This window comes from Lissotriton helveticus, chromosome 4_1 (genome assembly GCF_964261635.1).
Source record: "Lissotriton helveticus chromosome 4_1, aLisHel1.1, whole genome shotgun sequence".
Lineage (NCBI taxonomy): Eukaryota > Metazoa > Chordata > Amphibia > Caudata > Salamandridae > Lissotriton > Lissotriton helveticus.
This window is the reverse complement of record NC_136063.1, coordinates 2026438016-2026452876: the sequence shown is the minus strand read 5'-3', so window position 1 is coordinate 2026452876 and position 14861 is coordinate 2026438016. Positions and strand designations below refer to the sequence as shown.

At 43.4% G+C, this 14861-nt stretch overlaps 1 protein-coding gene across 1 annotated transcript in view; it reads right to left on the bottom strand.

Annotated features, from left to right (window-relative positions):
- Nucleotides 1–14861, bottom strand: part of PASD1 (PAS domain containing repressor 1) — a 477069-nt gene that overhangs the window by 146853 nt on the left and 315355 nt on the right. The window contains exons 3-5 of the mRNA XM_078685964.1: nt 4192–4346; nt 2941–3032; nt 2029–2118 (exon numbers count right to left, since the gene is read on the bottom strand). Coding sequence (XP_078542090.1) covers nt 2029–2118; nt 2941–3032; nt 4192–4346 — 337 coding nt within the window. The remainder of the gene's footprint in view (nt 1–2028; nt 2119–2940; nt 3033–4191; nt 4347–14861) is intronic.

The window sequence follows — 14861 nt, the reverse complement described above, 5'->3', positions numbered from 1 at the left end:
GAGTGCCATTACCAGGGAGATTTAGAGCCTCCTTATGATGTCGGGCGGAAAGCCTCCTCCCGACAGTCAACATTTCCTAGACCGCGTTGGAACCCTTCTGACCGACTCGGTCAGTTTAAATTTTGCCCGCCGATTACGCTGTTTGCGTTTGGAAAATAAATCGTGTGGTCATTCGGAATCGGTCCTGACTGGCTCTCAAAGTATCTGTGACAGTTGAAACTGCATCACGCACCTCTATGGACAGCGTTTCTGACTGACCGATTACGATGCGATGTCCAACAGCCTTTCCGAGTCAGATTTTCCGACACGAAAAGGCTGTCGGAAAGTGACTTTGGGGGCCCCTAGCAGTGCCTCCTTCATCCTGTGGCTTCCGGTTGGGGTACCAGGGGGTACCTAAGAGACCGCCCTGATAAACCCTGCACTGTGTGGCAGGCACAATGAGGTGCCCAGGACAGTATGCAGGGTTTTCTGCACACAGCGTATTTCCCCATAGAAGCTCGTGTTACGGCTGGTTGTTGGTCGGAGCACAGGCTCCAATAGGAAACAATGAGACGGTGTCGGACAGTCGTAATGAGGCCCTTAGTAGGGGACAAGGGGTGTGTGCTTGTAATGCCATCTTCACAGAAGGAAGGACTCTTATAAACTAGGTGCTGTGATTCCAGCCGGCACTCTAGGTATGTGCCAGCAAGAGTATGTTACTCATGGTACTGCCTCACTAGAGGAAGGATATCCTTCACTGCTTATTACTCCGCCATCACATGACGTCTGGGTACGTTTATAGATTGCCTACTAATGAGTGAAATATTATGTAATATATTTCATAGTGTCTTAGATAAGCATCTGAAAACATTTCTTTTCCCCTTTTCCCATTTAGTATCGATGCTATATTTTCTGCTTTCAGTTCTGCCTTATCCTATTAAATAACTCTTCAACAAAATATCCTAAAATAACTCTTCAACAAAATATCCTACACATGCTCGAAAATAAACTTTGTAAATGCCTGTATCTCTGTGAAAGCTACCAACATTGGATGGCAGGGTCATCCCACCAGAAGAGTAGATTTTAGGCATCACACTGTAACATATCTCATTCTAGAAAAGTTATTGTCATATATTTCCAAAATGAACATGTATTTCTATAAAAAAAAAAAACTAAAGTCATTTTAACCATTAGTAATTTGAAACATTCTATTACACTTTTGAATTTCTTTGCTTATATCCAACGTGAATTAACAATGTAACACTAGCATTTTTTTGCTTGCTTAGAAAGGTTATCCTGAAAATTACAACGTAGGAGGGCACTATTTTTCTTCACAAATTCTAGCACATTATCTTCCACATGCATCAATGTTGGCTTTTGCGATTCCTTATTGAGATTATTAAGGAATCGCAACTAAGGAATCGCAAAAGCCTATGAATGTAGGAATTGCTAAAAAAATAGCGACTCCTACACATTTCTTAATTGAGACTCACAAATTGCGAGTCACAAATAAGGAATGGCTTCCCATATATTTCTAAGGGCCTACAGGCCCATAGGAATGAATGGGAATTGCATGCGCAATTTGCGAGTACCCATTAGATCCCCGCAAATTGCGCATGCATTTTCAAGGGTGCCAAAAGGATACTCTGTTGCATCCCTGAAATTGAAGTGTTACCATCACCTTTTAATTGACGGTGATTTGTGATTCTTAATTGCGAAATCGCAATTTTTTTAACGTTAATGCATTGCATTTAAGGAATTGCAAATTGCGATTCCTTAAATGCAATTGCAATAAAAGTAATCACATTTTTACGATTCCTTAAGTAGCGATTTTTGCATTTGGGATGATGCATCCCAAATGCAAAAATACAGATCGCAATGGGGCAGACTCTGAGAATCTACCCGTTTGCGACCGATTTTCCCTTTGCTGCATGTGGGGGTATATGTTTTTTCCAAATTACGAGCGCACAAGTTTTGCCTACAAAATAAGTTTCTTGGTATGCAACTTCTGACGCTTTATTTTTCTAGGAAAATGCTGGTATGACTTACCGGTAAATGCCCAAGAAGAGAAGAGATGCTATCCGATACATAAATAATAATTCCGTCAGTGGTAAGTGCAATAAGGAAACCGTCAAGTGCCTAATGAAGAGAAGCAAATGGTAAGTGCGTGTTCTGCATTTGAACAAAGTGCCACATTGTAGACATGCTAAGTACAACTTTTCTTGATGCATTAAAATAAATCCTGTTTTACAATGAACAGTCAGAGCCTCTTAAAAAGTAAATGCACAGATGGGGCTAAAGAAGGTTAAACAGAGTATGGCGGATGCCCCCTCCCTCCAACTTAGATAAAGACTCCCAAAATGTGTCAAACTCAAAATGACACTCTAATATTGTTTTGGCACCTATATGGTGTAATTTTACCCACATTCTCTGACTGCCCCCCCAGTAGTATCACTTTCCGTGCATAAGATTTTGTATGGCTAACTCTTCTGACTACTCCTACGGACTTAGTCTTGAAGAAAATTCTGACTAGGTAAGCTTACTTTCCCACATTAGTATGTTGATGTCCGAATAGGAGTTCTATTTTAGATGCAGAAAACGATTGTTTTACAGATGTTTAATGTTTGTTAGCTTCTAGCTCCAAGTGTCTAAGAAGATCCAGGCCTATTTCTACATCCTCAATGGTCACCACTGAAAGAAGAGCGGCACTCTTTTTGTACATAAAAAGTTGCCATAAACGATAAATTATCGGGAGAACACTATGATAGGAACCTAAACCACATCAAAATATAAGAGTGAAAAATAAATCTTATCCAAATTTGTGGCCAGATATAAGGAAAAATGGATAGAAAAATACATAAATGAATAACTAGATAAAAAGGTTTTCCCAACTAAGTAATGGTACAAAGGATATTTCGCTGACTATTTGTGCATACATTGTGCTTCTTCAATGCTTCTTACCTCCAGCATCAGCTGAGTGAACTCCTCATTGCTAAGAAATGAAGGCTTCCAGTCCTGGCGAATTTCACAGGCTTCGGATTGTGCTGACATTTCTGGAAGATAAAACAAGCATAAATTGACTTAGTTTTAAAGAAATCGCTCTAGACCGGAGTATTAACAAGCATTCCTTGAACATTTTGTTTATTTGTCCAGCTGTCTCAGCTTGAACTTTCAGGGGCATAAGCATTACATTGTATTGTTATTAAAGTGGCTTAGATACTTTAGTTTCTGTCTGGCTGCAGCACAGATGGGAGGAAGACAGCCATTAACCCACATGGAGTTTTAGGTTTGGCTTCACAGTGCTACTGTCACCTGACTTTTTAGCCTACATAAATATTATGCTTCGGTTTCTTACTTTGAAACAAATGCATATCCATTCCCATTCTATCTTCCTATCCTATACTTCACATTACCATACAACATTCCTTTAAAGTCAGACCCAATGCCCTTTGCTAATGTTTGTTTATTCAACAATTCCTTGTTGGAATCTGCCTGTGGGTGCAGATGATTTTGCAACTTTTTCAAATTCAAGCGTGCCTCTGGATCCATTTTCTACTGCCACCTCTTACATATTTACTTCATTTACGGCATGGTAGGATAGGAAATTAAACTCTCATGAGGCTAAAATGAACTCCAATATAAAAATATTTTAAACGCTTTGCTGCATTATAAATCAGATTGCTCTGTGTAAGTACAAGCACGTTATTACTGTTTTCTCTCTTCACAAGTTCAGGCAAATTAAATTTGTTGTTAGTTGGCGATGGTTTCCCATAGTGAGAACTCTTATGCCCTGGTAATTGGCCCTTAGTAATCTTCCTGTTCTTTATTGTAGGACACACCCGACCAGACACAGTGCCAACCCTGGAAGATGAAAAGATGATCAGCAAGCAAACACTACTTGCGGCTGCATTGGAAAATAACAGACACATTTTCAAAAGAACTGCGCCAGACCAAAGCAAACGCCTGGCAGCGACAGGAGGGCATTCAGTGGCGGGGGGGGATTCTTCCCTACAATGGCCTCTCATTGTTACTGACTACAAATAATGAAGACTACAAATAATGTCTAGCAGCAGAAGTGGAAAGGATCCAGGATAAAAGGGAGAATAAACAGGATTGAATCGACAGACAATTCGAACAACAGCAGCCTACAGAAGCTTTCAAAAGACGCGGCGAGGACAATGGGCACGCGCATGAGGTCAGCAGATACGCCACCTTTCTGTTTCTGTAGAAAGTCAATTGTTCGCTGCAGTATTGTGGACTTGTCCATCTTGAGGGGGTGTCCATGCCCCTGAAGCATTGTGCAAAGCTCTTTAATGAGGACATTGAATTGGTCTCTTCTTTTCTTCTCTGATTTGTTTCTTGAAGCCCTGGCAAACACAAAACATAAAGATTAACAGGGTACATCCCCCGCAGATAAAGTTACAGTAGTTCCTCTTGTCAATCCAATTGTATTACAGTGGATAACATCCAGGACGTTTAACCTGATAGACACAGTACTCTTTAGTCGGAGCTCCTTCAACACCACATGTAATCATGTTAATAAAACGCATTGCTTATGAAAATCTTTTCAAAGTAACAAATCTGTCCGGTAAGATTACTCCCACATTTGAAACAGATGTCTGACTTTTTAGAAATCCAAACAATATTCCCCGAGAACTGCAGGAAACCTAGTACAGCGATACATTTTGTGGACTGTCTCAAAGGATAACATTTGCAAATACGGAACTTCCAATATTACCCACGTTCTGCAAGCGTTAACGTGACACGTACATCTTTCTCCTGTTGAACTTTTTTTGCCACAGGAGGAACTTCCTTGCTTTACACTCCAGTAGCTATAAGGTTAAATAGATCTACTCTCATTGCCACGATGGAAGCATACTTGCTTCTGGATTTGACAGAAACGTATGTGAAGATGCTCCCACGGCGTTAAACCACTTGTGACAGAAACGGGAATACCTGCATAATGCCTGCATAAGGCCTGTGAATGTCTGCATATTAAGAAGTTTGTGGATAATCACCGACTTCTGCAGTGTGCGCCCTTCGGTAATGACACATTGCCCCTTCCCATACTGGTGAAAATGCCACACTTGTAAGTTTCCAAATGTAAAACTCCACATATCGTGATTCTGTGAATCAATCCTGGGAATTTACTGTCAGAAAGCATCTTTGTGGAAATGTTTCTTTATAGGCACCTAGGTGTTTCCTAACAATCCCCCAGTACTTGCAAATGTGTTTCTTCATCTTTTTTAACACTTAGTGGCAGATTTACTAAGTTCTCAGGCAGTTCCGAGCCGCAATCACTTATGATTAGTTTCTCCTAATATTAACCAACATTTCTACAGTGATATTTCACAATGACTCATCATCTGAGACAAAATCCTTTAATGTGCAAATAGGTGTGAGGAAGGCACCACAAATTGACTGTGTGTAACCACAAGGTAATGCACTGTGTTTCTCTAATCACCTCTTAGACACATCCGTAGGAATACAGACTAATATATTTTGAATAAAAACCCCATGTGGTATACGTTGCGAACCTTAGCCAAACATAAATCCCACTTACTTATATGCATTATGCATGCTTCATGCTTTGTGAATAATGTTTCTGATTGAAACAGTCGACAGCCCATGATCAAAGGCGTGGCGAGCAGTGGAGAAGCAAGGGTGCCATCGACCCCAATGCAGGTATGGCAAACTAGCCTCTCAACTCACTGTTTAGATAATAGCAAACAGCTATAACTGGGGTGCTCCGGTGGCACAGCTGTAAGAAGCTATGGCCCGCTCCACTGAATCCTTCACTCCCACGTATACTTGAACATCTCCAACCCCTGCATCTCTTCCTTTTCTCTATATCATGTGATAGAGCGCCATGTTATTCTGAAAATTGTAGGGGTGCGTCATAATCAGGGGTAGTTAGCACCCGTATATTTAGAGGACTGTACTAATGTGTGATCATTAGAAATGTAGTAATTGATCAAATTATGTTAGAATGTTTAGGAGTATTCATATCATTTGGAAACTAATGTAGTGTTAACACGAGAAAGTGCCTTAAGTAATGTAGAAATTATTGCTTCACGTATAAGATGTTGCATTAGGTTTAAACGTGCACCATGTTAAAAGTTGCACATGGAGGTTTGTTTAATCACGAGTGAATTGTAATGCATTAACATGATTTTGGATCTAACGTTTATAATGTAGTTTAGCAATGTGTTTAAAATGTGTAAAGGCCTGATTGTATGAAAGCATTAATAAGAGGCCTAATGGTTGTTTCTTAGCTTGTCATGAGACTGTAGGCCTGAAAATGTATTTTTCCTTGGGAAGGCTTCTTTTCCTAGTTACATTTTGCATTGCAGATCTGTGTGTGTACAAGGCCAATTCGTTCACAGGCTTTCTGTTGCAGGTGCAAGGACACATGTTTAGTTAGGCAGAATAACTCTTTGTTTTAGGAGCTAGGATGGTAGAGGCGAGCAATGAAGGAGGGTATTGGAATGTGCAGAAGATACTTTTGGCGGAAAAGGTGCCTGGGACCCAAGGACACACCAACGATTTCTGGATGAAGTTGAAGTTTAATTGGAAAATTACAAGCCTGAAGACCTGCCGAAGAGGTGTGTTTAGGGCGTGTTTAACGTTTTTGGGATTTTGTATTAGGGACAGTGCCCCGAGGGAGGAAGTCAGTCTTGCAGATTTAGCGGGAGCAGAGCAGGAGAAGGGCAAGAGAATAGAAGGAGCATCTTGGAACAAGCTCAGTAGCTTAGGCTACCTAAGGAAAGTGAGTGTACTTCTCAGGAAGTCTTCACTGCTGACACCTTTTTCTCTTGCCTGGGATGGATGCTAAATAGGGATGTCACTTTAATGTTAGTGTAGGGACAGGCTAACTTTCTTTTCTTTCCTTTGAATGAATGCAGTCAAAGCTTCAAGCAGGGACTGTCACCATTTGCCTAATGCTTTAAGAGATAACTTTAGTCATTATCTTAAGTTGTCTGAGACTCATGCATAGGATAATGTTTGTATTAGTGCCCGTTTATTTTCTCAACCTCTTGCTGAGGTGCCTGTATGTCCAGTTATTTTTGGTCTTGTAATAAATCCCTAAAATTTTATTCTGTAGTCAGTGCTTCTTGAGTTGGAATAATTTGGTCATTTCTAAAGTTATTATGAACCTGTTGTTCTTCCCTTCACACTTCTTAGCAGACCAGAGGGTCCAGTCGACCAAGGATTCTTGAGATTGGTAAGAGAAAAATCTAGATAAGTATCTGGTTGCAACAATTAGTAGCTGCAGGGGATGGTTAGTCTCTAGAGTAAGGGGAGATCTATCAGGTTAGTCCTCGATTAGGATAAGAGTTTCCCGTGCCCCATAGAATTCAGGTGATGATTGTCCAGCGGATAGTCAGCGGAAGAAGGTATTTCATGGAAACCGACGGAGAGTGAGGGTGCGGTGAAGGCAGCAGTTTGTGGGAGAGTGAGTATGAAAGGGTTATATGTTGTTAGATTGCGGTGTTTAATGTTGGGATGTCTTGTGGAGTTGGAGTGACAGTTGTGTGATTGTGAGATCATGCTGTGAGCGTGCGCAGCCCGGGAAAATCTTAGGCTCAACGAGTAGCTTAAGTGGTTGTGGTGTAGCAGACACCCAGAGTAATTGTCAACCATTGTGAAGGGAGTCGTGAGGTACCATCGACTGTCTGGTCCGAGATAGGGGGAGCGAATGTGTGAATGCGTGAGTAACTGACGCTGGTCGTGGGTTGATGTATGTGGAACATTGAGCGATTGTAACTTATCAGTTAAGGTGATTGTCCGGTCCTTTCATGGACAGACAGTTGCCAGTTGAGGTAGACAATTACACGAGACTGTGGACGTACAGTCAGAGAAGTAACTTGTCCGGTCGTTTTGTGGACAGACAGTTATTTCAGCGTATGAATGGAACACGTGAGTGGGTGAGAGATGAATTGTAAAGAGGGGGAAGTGCTGCGAGCGGAGGAAAGTGACGTCAAAAGGTGCCGCACTGCAATAGGGCAGTTGGTGTGAAGCCGCGCTGGGATTGGTGAATTGTCATCAGGGAGTGAAAAGAGCGCTGCGGAAGGAGAAACGCTGGTTTCATCATGAAATGTTTAAAATTTTTGCGTGATCTGTGAGGAAGAGAAAAGAAGGTGGCTACTCGGGGAGGAGAAGAGGCTCCGTCCGAGGACACCCCAGCTCATTAAATGACCACAAATGTGGTTTTACATACTATACTTTGGCTTGAAAATTGGTATAAAATGACAGAGGGAAATGAGGAGTTGACCTGTTCACGGTATGGAACCTTTAGATTGGAAGTGTTATAACTGTTGAAAACGATTATGGCTTCTTTGCGACTTTACCTAGACCCACACAGTTTGAAGCACTACATGCAAGGATTAGGGTGGCACACGAAAGAAACAGGGACAGGAGACAAGAAAGAGTGAAAAGGTCGGTCAAGGCATTTTCGAGATCTAAGGTGTGATACCTCGGAGAAAAGATGGAGAGTACAGACAATCGAGGGGGATAAGTTGTTCCCACTGATAGTCAAGGAAGGGAATGCCCAGAAGGAGGTTGAAGAGGAAGATGACAGTGATACAGATGATAGCTTGAGAGACCACCCCATATAAGCCAGAGTCAGAGGGGGGAAAATCAGCCCCGCTGGAGGAAGCCAGAGAATCGCAGACAAGCCTAGTATGGGAGTAGTGTGGAAACTCTCAACAGGAGGGATTGAAATGCCAAATCCAGAGAACACAGATACTAGGAGGTTACTAGATGAACTTACGGTGCCGGTTACTATTGGTCCCATAGTGTCGATGTATGATCCAGATCAGGTGAGGAGTGGAAATATATCCCAGATATGAGCCGAAGGGAGATCTAGCATGGGAAGGAACGGTGTGGTGAGTGGATTGGCTCATATACCGAGACAGATGGAATCGAGTTGCCAGCTACGGCAGACTCGTCGAGGGGACCAATGGATCTGGCTGAAATCCTTTGCTGAGTTAAGGTCAGACCTGAGGATGTGGGATTCATCCGAAGGGAATCAGAGTATCAGGGCAAGGGAAGATTGGGACCATGGGAATGCAGAGAACAGGATGAGTTTTAGAGATACACCTGAAGTGAATAGGTGCCGGGAACAGGATAGCGACTGTAGAGAGTCTAGTGGCACATCCAGTCGAGGTACACTGAAAGCAGCAATAAAGGCAAAGAGGTTAGATGTGATGCGGTTAAAAGCAGAGGTGATTGAGATCGTTGAGTGAAATTTCCCACTGGAGAGAGTGGAACTTTACAACCCAGATGAATTGCTGTTTGTGGCAAAGGATGTGACTCGCAAAGCAAGGTCGGCACTTGAGAACTAACTGAATTAGCAAACAGATATGAGGTGGATCTGTCTAAAATGAAGATGACTTGGACGAAAATAGGGTCATTGGGCTAAAGACACATTAGAGAACTGGTCATAGAGATATGAGCATGGAACAGACTTGACAAGCGGGAAGAAAGATGGTCCAAGAAAAAGAGTACCAGGAAGAGTGTGACTTCGGGAGGGGGAACATCACAAATAGGGAACTACCCTTTATGAGAAGTAGCTAGCAGAGGGTGTGTGCCTTGGAATATAGGTGATTTGGCAGCATTCACAAATTATTTCCCTAAGCTGAGGGAGAGTCCAGTCGAGTGGTACAAGCAGGTTGAGAGGTTTGTCAAAATTTCGAAAGTGTTGTGGATCGATTTGAATACACCGTTTGACATTGTAGTTCCAAGTGATCTGTGGGCAGCATGTAAAATTGCGATTGAGTGGCCTACTTCAGAGCCCGTCAGGGATGCTATCACGAATGGCCCATCGTCAATTGTTTTGAAAAAATAAGAGCAAGCGATTACATGGTTGAAATCTAAGGTGTCTCCACAGGATATAGACTTGGTAAATATTGATCGGATGGTTCGGGAGCCAAAGAAAATAGTGCATGAATATTATGAGAGGCTTTTGCAAGTCTTTAAGCAATTTGGGGCCCGATGTAGGTCGCCAATTACCGGTCGGTAACGGCCGATTTCGGCCGTTACCGACCGGTATTTGTGATTTGACATGTAGGTAGGCTTAATTTACAGAATCAGTATATTTACTGATTCAGTAAATTTACCAATTCTGTAAAATACCGAATCGGTAAATTTACCAAATCGGTAAATACAGATGTAGGTGGCACTGAAAACAGTGCCACAGGCCATTACCGAGTCGTTATTTACCATGTAATACTGTTACATGGTAAATAACGAATTCCAGTGTACATGCACATCTGTGCATGTACACCTGTGCCATGTGGCACACAGACATGCCCTAAGAGCATGTCTGTGTGTCACATGGCACACAAGCCAGAAACAGGGGTGCAGCAGGGTGTCAAAGTGACACCCTGTCCCCCTTGTAAAATCGGTAATTTTACCGATTCGGAAATTACCGAATCCATATTTGCTATTGAATCCTATGGGCTTCAATTCCCATAGGAATCAATGGCAAATACTGATTCGGTAATTACCGAATTGGTAATTACCAAATCTTACCTACATAGCAATTACCGCTTAGTAAATACCGAATCGGTAAAATTCGGTATTTACCATTCGGTAATTTGCTATTACCTACATCTAGCCCATAGTGGGTTGGATACGATGAACCCCAAGGATATGGGACAGTTTGTTTCCAAGTTTCTTCTGGGTTTAAGACCTGAGATTTGCCTCATGATCCAACAACATTTGATCTGTTGGCAGAACAAACCGATAGACGAAATACTGCGGTATGCTAGATATTGCAGTGATGAAGTGGATTCAAAGCATAGGAAGCTTAAGGACAAACTGATGCTAGTACAGATGCAAGTGGCAGACAGGGGAGCTCAGACTTAGTCAGGTGGAGGAACGCTAGGGAGGAAACAGAATGGTCAGAACAAAGGTTGGACATTGGAGAGGCGAGTGTCCCTTGAATCCGTTAAACCAGCTGCGGCAGGAAGGAGAAGTAGTACAGGTGCCTGAAGTGACAAACACTGTAATGAAGCCAAGATCGATGAAAGGGGGGACGCTGGCCCCACAAGTACAAGTTCCCCAGCCACCAAGGATCCCGCAAGGGACTCGGACGTACCAGCAGATGACTCTTTTTGATGGAAATGATGAGTACTCCTCAGACCCGTTGTTATGACGGTGCCTGAGGGGGGAGGAAGATGGCACTCTTGGAGCAGTCTTGGAGGTAGACCAGTGGGAACCATTTGTAGAAGTTGATGTCGATGGTCACCCTACCACCTTTTTGGTTGATACTGGTGCTACCCCCTCTACTGTAAGATCTGCAGTAGTTCCCAACCTACCCCTCTCGGGACAATCAATCCAAGTTTTAGGCATTGCAAATAAGAAAATGACCAATCCACTGACTGTACCGATTCCTGTGAGAATAGGAACTTTCCGCGACAGGCATCAATTTGTGATGTGCGACTCAATTCCTGTCTGTCTATTAGGAAGGGATCTACTGTGCAAGCTCAACTGCACAATCTATTGCACCCCTCAGGGAGTGGAATTGCAAACAAATGACGACGATGCCACCTTTAAAGTTGCAAATCAGCACCTATGCGTAGAGATGTACCCTGTAGTGACAGTGGAAGAGCTTCCACTTGATTTGGGAATTTCAGTCTCGCAAAAGGTGTGGGACTTCACAGGGGAAAGTATAGAATTATACAAAGGAGTTGAGCCAGTCAAAATTGAGGTTAAGCAGAATGTTGAGTTTCCAAGAACGCCCCAGTATAATCTGACACCAGAAACGGTTGCAGGAATAAAACCTGTGATCGATTCCATGATTAAGCAGGGGATCCTGAGGAGATAATGGGCAGTCCATGTAACTCGCCTATTATGGGATTGCAGAAACCGAGTGGGAAATTCAGGATTGTGCAGGACCTGAGAAAGGTCAACAACATAGTTGTTCCATGTTGTCCGGTGGTACCGAATCCAGCTGTTATTTTGTTTCAGATCACATGTGAAGCAGAGTGGTTCATCGTGATTGATCTTTTCGATACCGTTACATGAGGAAAGCCAGTATCTTTTTACTTTCAAGCTGGAAAACCATGTGTTAACATGGTGTCGTATTGCTCAAGGGTATACAGAGAGTCCATCGATCTTTAATCAGATCTTGAAAAATAATTTGGAGAGTCTTGTATTGTCACAGAACTCCATCCTTGTGCAGTACAAAGACGACCTCCTTGTTGCGTCAAAAACTGAGGATCCGTGCAGGATTGAAACCATCACCTTATTGAATCATTTGGCAGAAAATGGACACAAGGTGTCACCAAATAAGTTAAAGTACTGTTTGAATGAGGTGCAATACTTGGGTCATCGAATAGAAAAAGCAACAGGAAGGTGCCACCTGACAGAGGGAAGTCAATGGGTGTCAACATTGAAGGATGTGAAAGCATTGTCATGGATCATGCATTGATTGTTTATGTACCACATTCTGTTGAATTGTTGATGACAAGGACCAAGACAAGGCACCTGACCAATAATAGACTCACACGCTACGAGCAAATCAGTCTTGCTGTGGAGAATATGACTCTTAGGAGGTGTTCTGTTTTGAATCCTGCTACTTTGATGCCGTTACCAAACACCCTTGATGAAGATTGTGCAGACCATGACTGTCTTGATGTGACTGAACTTTGCACCAAGCCGAGACCTGACATTGTTGATGAACCACTGTCTGACCCTAATGAAATTTTCTTTGTTGATGGTTCATGTATACGGAACAGTGTCGGTCAGTTGAGAGCAGCGTTTGCTGTATACACCATCACAGGAGTGGTTCAAGCTGCTTGCCTGTAAGAAGTATACTCCGCTCCGGTAGCTGAAATCATTGCTTTGACTCATGCCTGTTTGGCAGCTGACCAAATTTGAATCACCATTTACACTGACAGCCAATAGGGATTTGGTGTGGTTCATGACTTCAGACAGCTATGGTCCCAGAGAGGTTACATGACATTGTCAGGATCTCCCAATATGAATGGGGAGTTTGTGAGGCTACTCTTAGAAGCCTTACAGCACCCAAAAGAAATTGCTGTTGTCAAGTGCACAGATCATGAAAAGGGGACAGATTTTGTCTCGCTCGGAAACCGATACGCTGACGAAGTTGCATGTTTCTGTGCCGAGCAAGGTTGCACCTTTACAGAGAGACACACAAGAGAGAGCCAAGAAAAAACCAAGGTCAATATCATGTTGGCCATGGCAGATACTTGGGATGAACTCAAGTGCCTGCAGGAACAGGTTTCAGAACAGAAGAAACGTGTGTGGATCAAGTCAGGATGTGTGAAAGGTGATGTTGACATTTGGGTTTCACGTGATGGGAGAGCGGTGTTGCCAGATGACTTGTTGAACTCAATGGCAAGACATATTAATGGTGCAATGCATTTGTGAAGAGATGCGATTGTGTGGGTGTTCCGACAAACCCGCGATTTCGTGAAGTAGCTGAGGCTGTGTGTCAGAGGTGTGTTAGGTGTCAACAGATGAATGCTGGGAAAAAGACTGTGGTTACATTGAGTCACATTGGGAGGTCAGGAGGACCTTTCAATAGGATGCAGTTAGATTTCATCGAGATGGCTAGGTGCAACAGATTGAGGTACATCTTGGTTGCGGTATGTGTGTTCTCGAGATGGGGAGGCTTATCCAACACGTAGGTGCAACACACTCACTGTAGCAAAGTTGCTGTTGAGGGAACTCATACCTAGGTTTGGAATTCCGACCTCTTTGGAATCGGATAGAGGAACGCATTTCCACAGTGAAATCATGAACATGACCTGCACAGCACTGAATGTTGACCAGAGACTCCATTGTAGCTACCGTCCAGAGGCTTCTGGGATAGTAGAGCAGGTTAATGGGACTTGGAAAGCTCAAATGGCAAAGGTGTGTTCGTCCACATACCTGAAGTGGCCTGATGCTCTGCCTCTGGTATTGATGAGTATCCTCAGTACTCCAGGTAGGAAAACAGTTCCTTCACCTCATGAAGTGTTGATGGGGAGGGCTATGAGATTACCAGCAGTGCCATCCACAGCTTGGATAAACATCACATATGATCTGATCCTTGATAATTGCAAGGGACTCGCTAATGTGGTCCGTTCTGTGTCTCATCAGGTGCAGGCTGCTGTGGTTCCAGCTTCAAGTGATCTCTGTCATGACCTGAGCCCAGGGGATTGGGTGCTGGTCTGAAGCATGTGAGAAAAAGCTGCCTGGATGTTCACTAGAGGGGCCCTTACCAAATTATACTGGTGATGAATACTGCAGTAAAGTGTGGAGGACTGCCAAACTGCATGCTTCTCATACCCATCGAGTTTCAGCACCCTTGGAAGAAACAGCTCCTCTCCCGAATGAAAATCCAGCTGTGGTAACAGAGCCACAGAAGGGGACACGCCAAGCTGTGAGGGTGACTGACGAAGTTGGTTGCTCACCAGATCCGACTGAGGAGGGTCACGATAACAGCGACACTGAGACTGCATCAGAAAGGGGAATCTGCAGTGAAGGTGATCTGGAGGTAGACTCAGCAGATCGAAGTTGTGAGCAGAGTGAGCAGAAAGCGAACAGGAGAACTAGCAGAGCAGAGGAACAGTGGCCTGAGAGACAAAGGCGGTTGAATCTGCGGCTGGTATCTGAGAGGGATCTTGCTCCAGTGCCTGAAGATTCTGAGTCAGACGAAGCCGAAGAAGGGCAAGCTCGTGGAGGTCTGAGGAGATCAGGATGGACGAGAGTTCCTTGTCAGAGATACGCAACTCCTGAGTGGTCATATGTTGTGACTGATGCCAGGAGTGCTGATATCCGGAAGGCTGAGGGCAGTGACAGTGGTCAGTAACAGCCCTAACGTGAAATTGGATGTGCTGTTTTTGGTGCCAGGACTTGAAATT